The sequence below is a fragment of the Elaeis guineensis genome, chromosome 15 (genome assembly GCF_000442705.2).
Source record: "Elaeis guineensis isolate ETL-2024a chromosome 15, EG11, whole genome shotgun sequence".
Lineage (NCBI taxonomy): Eukaryota > Viridiplantae > Streptophyta > Magnoliopsida > Arecales > Arecaceae > Elaeis > Elaeis guineensis.
This window is the reverse complement of record NC_026007.2, coordinates 75,216,824-75,224,586: the sequence shown is the minus strand read 5'-3', so window position 1 is coordinate 75,224,586 and position 7,763 is coordinate 75,216,824. Positions and strand designations below refer to the sequence as shown.

Sequence of the window (7,763 nt, the reverse complement as noted above, 5' to 3'; positions counted from 1 at the left end):
TGCGAGGATTTCCTCTTGGCCAAAATCCCCATTAATTTCGCTATGAAGCACCAATGCACCATCCCATGATATGACAAATATGAAAATCTTGGCCCTATTATTTTGGTTGATATAAATGGATAAAATCTGGATATCAGCTAATGCAACGCATCTACACCAGCCAATATTTTTAACTTTTTATTATTTTAACTAAATTTTTAATTAATAAATCTGAAAATTAATTTTTAAATATAATTAGTAATCTTGTTTTTACTATATTAGCTGAGATATTAATATCTCAGTACTAAAAATATTAATCGAGCCTGATTAATGATTGGATTTTTTTTATTCAAAATCCTCGTACGCAAAAGAAACAAAAGAAAAATCTAAGCATGATGGCCGATGAAGCCCGGCCCATAGTGACAGTACGAATTCGTGCCCGATAATAAAAAAATATATATAAATGGCCGAACGCACCTTCTATTCCTCGGGGCCGCTCATTTCTTCCCTGATCAGAGAGGAGAGGGGAGAGAGGAGAGAGAGAGAGAGAGGGGTCGGGGGAAGAGAGCGATCGAGCATTGTAGGGGCGGAACGAGAGAGAAGCCGATCGAAGGGGAAGTTATCCCACGCACTCGCAATCCATTTCATTACCATAATCCAATCACATCCGTTCCTCCCCCCACCCCCGCGCTCCTAGGGTTTTGAGTTCTCCATCTGATCTGATCGGGAAATCCCTAGGTTCCTTTCCCGGTTCCCTCTCCGGTCTTCTTCCTCGTTTCCCTAGAGGGCTTCCTCGGGTCTCCAGGCGGCGCCCCCTCCCTTCCCTCTCGCTAACTAGGGTTTCCCGTCACCCGATCTCGATAGGGTCCCCTTGTATACTCTTGCCCGTGAAACGGATCGGCGATCTTTCGATCGGATCCAGCTTCTTTGGATCTTGTCCTTTGGTTCCTTTATCGGTGTTGTTAGAGAGCGGAGGAAGCTTCTTGCAAGTTTTTTCGTCAGACTCTCATCCCCCATCTTAGACATGACTGCAGCGGCGTCCAGGTCGTCCTCCAAAGGCCCGCGCTATGCGCCCGAGGACCCCACGCTGCCTAAGCCTTGGAGAGGCCTGATCGATGGGAACACGGGCTACCTCTATTTCTGGAATCCCAAGACCAACATCACCCAGTACGAGCGGCCCCTAGCGGAGTCATTCCCACCCTCTTCCCCAGAAACCCTTGGTTCCTCCTTCCACCAGCAGCAGCAGCAGCCGCCCTCTTCTTCTGGCCACCGCGGCTCTCACGAGTATGAAGGGTCACGAGACGATCAGGTATTTCCTCTAGCGCCATTCCCAATTGATTCGATCGATCTCGCTTGTTTATATGGTATTTCAGATGAATTGGAGGAATTCAGCAAGCGGAATATTTCTTTCTGTTGGAAAGACTAAAATAAAAATTAATGGTGCACCGATGCATCCTAGGTCGGCGAGGTTGTCGTAGCCACTTCCTATGTGGCATGCTGTCTTGTCCCCGTAATCAGTTGTTTTCTGAGGGAAGCGGAAAACCATATGATGATGCAATGCAGTTATTCCTGTAAAAGAGCAAACGGAAATCCATGCATGCTGAGATTGCTTGAAATTGCTAATACTATTATTATGGCCTGTCTTTTCATGCAAGTATCGTAGCCAGTAAAATATATGAAAAATCTATTCTTATTGACTGATGATAAAAGTGTTCCACTGTCAGTATCCTGATGCTAGAGGTGGCCACTCTCCTTCACTGAATGGCTTGGCCCAAGTTGGACATGGATCATCTAGTCATGGGCACAATGCACAAAGTTCAAGGGCAGCTGCACGAGGACATGGACTACTGGAAGGACGAGGCGGTTCATCCGCAGAAGCCTATCGCCGTCAGCATGAAATAACTGTCACTGTATGGATCCCTGGCCATTTACTCATTACTCAGCCTTTTCTCTTTCCTCAACATTACTGAATCGCACAGAACTTCATCGTGAATGAGTAGTGATTTGCTATTTTATGTTTTGGTTGTATTGCATCGTCTTTTCTATTGACCCTCCAATTTATACGTTTCCAGTTATTAAGGATTTGATACCTTTTTTCCCCCTCTTCATCTAAGTGGGCGCATAAACAACCCGGAATTAGTTGAATCCTTCCACAGCATGGTATTGGGTGTGGGTGACGTTGCTTTAGAAAGTCCTTTAATAGATTTTAATGGAAAACTGCTTTCTAGTAAAGATTTTGCACTTAGTAGTTTTGACTTCAATGTGTTTGTCGAATAAGTAAAAGCCATGAAGTTGTGCTTGGGAAAAGCTAGATAATCAAGCTTCTAGCACAGTGATGGGTGAATACGCAATCCTTATGTTTATCTGATTGTCACAATTTTAGTTGCAGTTCTTTGTCTTGTAAATTTTTTCTTGTGCATTTTTCATCTTTATTTTTTGTTTCTCAGCAAAGAATCACTATAATACCATAATTTTGTTTAGAACTATTATCTTTTTTTTTGCTAAACTTTATTTCAGGGAGATGATGTCCCAGTTCCATTCACGTCATTTGAGTCCACAGGTTTTCCCTCAGAAATTCTCAGAGAGGTATATTAAACCCCCCACCCCCCACCACTCTCGAGGTCTCTTTATATATTTTTTAACCCTCTTTGCATTATGATGTCTCGAGCCTGTGTAAGTTTGCTAAATTTTGGATATTAGTGTTTTGAATTCTAAGTTTCCATTTGCTGGAGGTTCAATTATGAGTTTCAGTTCTATCTGTATTTAATTTTCTTTCCATTCTGTACTTTCTGTCGCAGGTGCGATATTCGCTCCTAGGAGCTAATGTCGTACGCTGTGAGGCGTTGGGCCACCCTCTGTGGGGAAGCTTTCATGTTGTTTGACGCCCTTCACGGTGGACCAATTTGCTCCAGGGGGGAGCTAATGTTGTATGCAATGCTGCATTGGCAGCCCTCTTTGGGGAGGCTTTCATTCAGTTGGGGCATCCTCCATGGTGGACTTATCTTTAGAAGGGCTTTCCTGTCACCTGCTGCTGGTGATTTGGTCCAGTCTGCTACACCGAACAAAAAGAGGGCTCTTTCTACTGCTCCAGCTTGCATCTGCAAGCAGCCTCTATTTTAGACAATGCGGTTCTGGATTGGCTGAATCCTCCAGTTTAATTCGGAAACAATATGAAAAGTAAAGAAAAGAAACAGAAGATATTACTTAAGGCAATGTTCTTATGGTGCATCATGGGTTTTTGTTTTCTAGGTACACCGTGCAGGATTCTCAGCACCTACACCAATCCAGGCTCAGTCATGGCCAATTGCTTTAAACAGTCGGGACATCGTTGCCATTGCAAAAACTGGATCAGGAAAAACATTAGGATATCTTATTCCAGGGTTCATTCATCTCAAGCACCTCCATAATGATTCTAAGATGGGCCCGACAGTGTTGGTTCTGTCACCAACAAGGGAGCTGGCAACGCAGATACAAGATGAAGCTGTGAAGTTTGGTAGATCATCAAGAATATCATGCGTGGTTTGTTTCCTCTTATCAATTGATCTTATGAAATTTTTAAATTGATCATTTTGGTGCATGGATCATGTGCTGTGAACCATGCTTTACAAGAATATCATGTGATACTTTACTCTCACAAGTTCAAGATTGTAGGCAGTGTCATCAGCTTATGGACACTTTGAACTTCTAGAGTATCCTGCTTTATCCAGCTTAAACATTATCTTTTCCTAAAGAACCATATATAGATGATGCTTATGGGCATTACAATATCTGTCTGATCCATCTTGGTAGAAAGTGAAGGGGGAGGGGGATAGCAGTCCTCATTAGCTTAGAAACAGATGACTATTTTCCTTCAAATTACATATTTAAGCCTGCTAGCAAAGCCATTCCATCATTTTTTGGTTTTTAACAAACTTGTGCATTTGCTGATATTGAATCATGTATCGTTTTATTTGTATTTTATCATATTCTGTTGTTGACACTTTCTCTTCATGGTGATGTGGTTTTAAGTGTTTATATGGAGGTGCTTCAAAAGGTCCTCAGCTGAGAGATTTGGACCGAGGAGCAGATGTTGTAGTTGCTACACCTGGAAGGTTGAATGACATTCTGGAGATGAGAAGAGTGAGTCTCCATCAAGTTTCATATTTGGTTCTCGATGAGGCTGACCGTATGCTAGACATGGGTTTTGAGCCACAGATACGGAAAATTGTAAAAGAGATTCCAGCACGTCGCCAGACTCTAATGTTCACTGCTACATGGCCAAAAGAAGTTCGGAAAATAGCTGCAGATTTACTGGTTAATTCTGTTCAGGTCAACATTGGTAACATTGATGAATTAGTTGCAAATAAATCTATCATCCAGGTGCGGATGGTTATTTTGATTATCATGTCATGATTTTCACCAATATATGTTACCCCAATTATCTCATTAGTTTGCACTCGATTAGAATATTAATATTCCAGTTTTGTTGTGTCTTCTGCAGTATGTGGAAGTAATTACACCTATGGAGAAAAGTAGACGGCTTGAGCAGATCTTGCGATCACAAGAACCAGGCTCCAGAATTATAATATTCTGTTCTACAAAGAGGATGTGTGATCAGCTTGCTAGGAACCTTACTCGTCAGTTTGGTGCTGCTGCTATTCATGGTGACAAGTCTCAGGTTGAGAGAGACTGGGTCTTGAGCCAATTTCGGATGGGAAAGTCTCCCATACTCGTGGCTACTGATGTTGCTGCTCGTGGATTGGACATTAAGGACATCAGGTTGGATCAAATTGTCTTCTATCCATTGGTTTCATGCCTTAGATTGCTGAGTATTTGATGGAGAGAATAGGAGTAAAATAATTTCTATTGTTTGATAATGCATCCTCATTTCTATATCTTCACTATTTTTGTCTATTTTTGCTGAGAAGGAATGCGAATCTCTGAACATAACTTATCTTATTTTACTTGTGGGGCCATCTATTAGCTACTCAAATTCCAGATTTGAGAGTATATCATGCTAACTTTTCAACAACCTCTTAATTCCAACTGCTACAGGGTCGTGATCAATTACGACTTCCCAACAGGAGTTGAAGACTATGTTCACAGGATTGGGAGAACAGGTAGGGCAGGTGCTAGTGGAGTGGCCTACACATTTTTCTGCGACCAGGATTCGAAATATGCGTCAGATCTTGTCAAAGTGCTGGAGGGTGCTGGCCAGCATGTTCCTTCAGAGTTACTGGATATGGTGTCACGTGGTGGATATGGTGGCAAGTCTCGCCGTTGGGGTTCTGGTGCTCGTGATGGCGGCCGTTCCCATGGTGGACTTGCTGGTTCCAGCTATGGTGGGAAAAATGGTTGGGGCTTGCCACTGTCTTCAGGTTGGTCAGAAAGTTTCCATGGTGGTGGTGATGGTGGTGGAAATGGGGATCATGGGTCCTCACATGACAGGTGCTTATGGCCAATTCTCTGTTTTCCATTATATGATCAATCTGTTATATTGATAAATATTGGACAAATAGTTTAGTAAACTACCAAGTTATTCATTATATTTAGATCAATAATTATTTATTGAACTTAATTGTGCGAGATCTGTGCACCTTGGTAAGACTTTGTTCATTCACTAAGTTGACTCTTTTATCAAACTACATAGCGTGTAAAAATGGGCTGCTCTCAAATGGCAAACTCTATAGACCATCGTGGTTAAAAGGTCCTTTTCAACTTGGCACCTGTGATCTGTCTTTAGCCTTGTGGGATCATCGCACATTGGGAGCATTCAAAGGAAGATCTTATTGATTTATACATGTACCTTTGATGAGCACGTGACATGTTGGTCTTTTTGGCAGGTATGGCTATGGTGGTCAAGACGATCGACGTGATAGAGGGTCAGGGGGAGGTAGAGCCCAGAGCCGCCGGAGTATTAGCCCGAGCCCCCCCAGGGGAACTGGAGGATGCGATGATAGCCGCGGTAGAAGCTGGAATCGAGGTTGCAGTCGGAGTAGGAGTCGTAGTCGCAGTTGCAGCCGTGGCCTCAGCACAGCCAGCCTAGTGCATAGGCAGTCACCGCCGCCAAGGAAGGAGCCTCCAATGACCAACTATAGCACTAGCGATCGTGTTCATTCGCCGACACCATACTTTCAACAGCAGCAGCTGGGATTGCCGGAACACAACAAGGACATGAGGGAGGCTCAACTTGATCACTCTCCTAGCCTGCAGAAGGAGAGACCTCTATCGCTGGACGAGCATACAGATGCTGTATGGGAAAGACATTGCCATTCTGGGGAGCCAAAAGGACATCGACTTGACAATGGAGAAGAGGAGGAAGAGGGTATCATTCAAGCGAACGAGGATGGCATCGTTCCCTTGGTGTTGGTCACGGATGCCTAAGGAAGGAGGCCCCAGGAACCTAAATGATGGTATTCTGGTTTAGGAGCCTCGTCTACCAGCTGCTTTTTGGCTGTGGCAAGATATCGTTCGATTCCATTTTGATGTGCTGGGTGTATGTTATAATGGGGGCCGGCTAGTGCTATAAGCCTGATACTTTCTCGTTGCTGTCTGATGGGAAACCTTGATATAACGATATGGTGCTTATAATTTTTGGAAGCACTGCATGCTTTTGTTTATCCGGTATTTGGGAAAGGATTGAAAACCGGATATCGATTGGGTGCTGCTTTATCCATATTTTTATATTTATATTTTGTTGCGGATGGGAATGTAGATATAGGTATTAACGATTAGGTTGCGCTTGGTGGATGCAATCGTGAAGGGTAATTTGGGTTGTTTTTAAGGTAAATTATTATCATTAAATTATTAATAAAAATAGATATATATTGATTATAGATTGTTGTATTTGACAGTGATATAATAAAATTATTAAAAATTTTGATTGACATGTTTAGTATAACAATCAAAACTATCGATAATATAAAATCAAATTTTGAAGATATTTTTTTAATTTTATAATAATGATGACGATATAATTATTATAATATATTATATTTTAATATAATATATTATAATATTATATTATGATATTATAATAAATTATTATAATAAAATATAATATATTATTTTAATAATATAATATAATATATTATATATAATAATATTATATTATATACTATGTTATATTAATAAAAAATATTAGTATAATATATTATAATATTAATATATTATAATATATTATAATATAATAGTATAACAATATAATTAATATATTGTTATATAGAATAATATTTATATAATATATATTATAATACATTAATATGATATATAATATTATATGATAATATGCTAATAAATTATTATATTATATTAATACAGGATATTAATATAATACAATATTATATTTATATAATATAATATAATATATTATTATATATAATAATATTATATTATATATTATGTTATATTAATAAAAGATATTATTATAATATCTTATAATATTTATACATTAATATATTAAGATATATTATAATATAATAATATAATAATATAATTAATAGGGGGATTAGAGAATTTTTTTTTATTTTACTTTAAAGTTAAAAGGAGCTCTCTATTTGACTTTTAAGTAAAAGCTACTAGCTATTAGAAATATAAGTTAAAAGAGTCTATCCATAAAAATATAATTACTCTTATACCTTTTCTATGGGTAACAGTGTATATTTTAGTTTCTTCTCTCTCTCCGTCCAGTCATGCTCTTCCCGTTAAAAGTCTCCTTTCCTTCTCTACTTCACAGTTTTTACCCCTCTTCGTCTTTTTCCCACCAAAAGGAGGAGGTAGTTGTGCTCTTGCCCTCATCTTTTCTC

General features: G+C 39.6%; 1 protein-coding gene across 1 annotated transcript; it reads left to right on the top strand.

The window, feature by feature from the left end:
- Positions 1 to 466: 466 nt before the first annotated feature.
- LOC140854072 (ATP-dependent RNA helicase-like protein DB10) lies at positions 467 to 6,648 on the top strand. The gene is made up of 8 exons (XM_073249450.1): positions 467 to 1,288; positions 1,704 to 1,889; positions 2,497 to 2,565; positions 3,229 to 3,498; positions 3,988 to 4,338; positions 4,460 to 4,737; positions 5,014 to 5,406; positions 5,802 to 6,648. The coding sequence occupies exons 1-8, from the start codon at positions 1,004 to 1,006 to the stop codon at positions 6,340 to 6,342; spliced, it is 2,373 nt and encodes a 790-aa protein (XP_073105551.1). The 5' UTR covers positions 467 to 1,003; the 3' UTR covers positions 6,343 to 6,648.
- Positions 6,649 to 7,763: the final 1,115 nt, after the last annotated feature.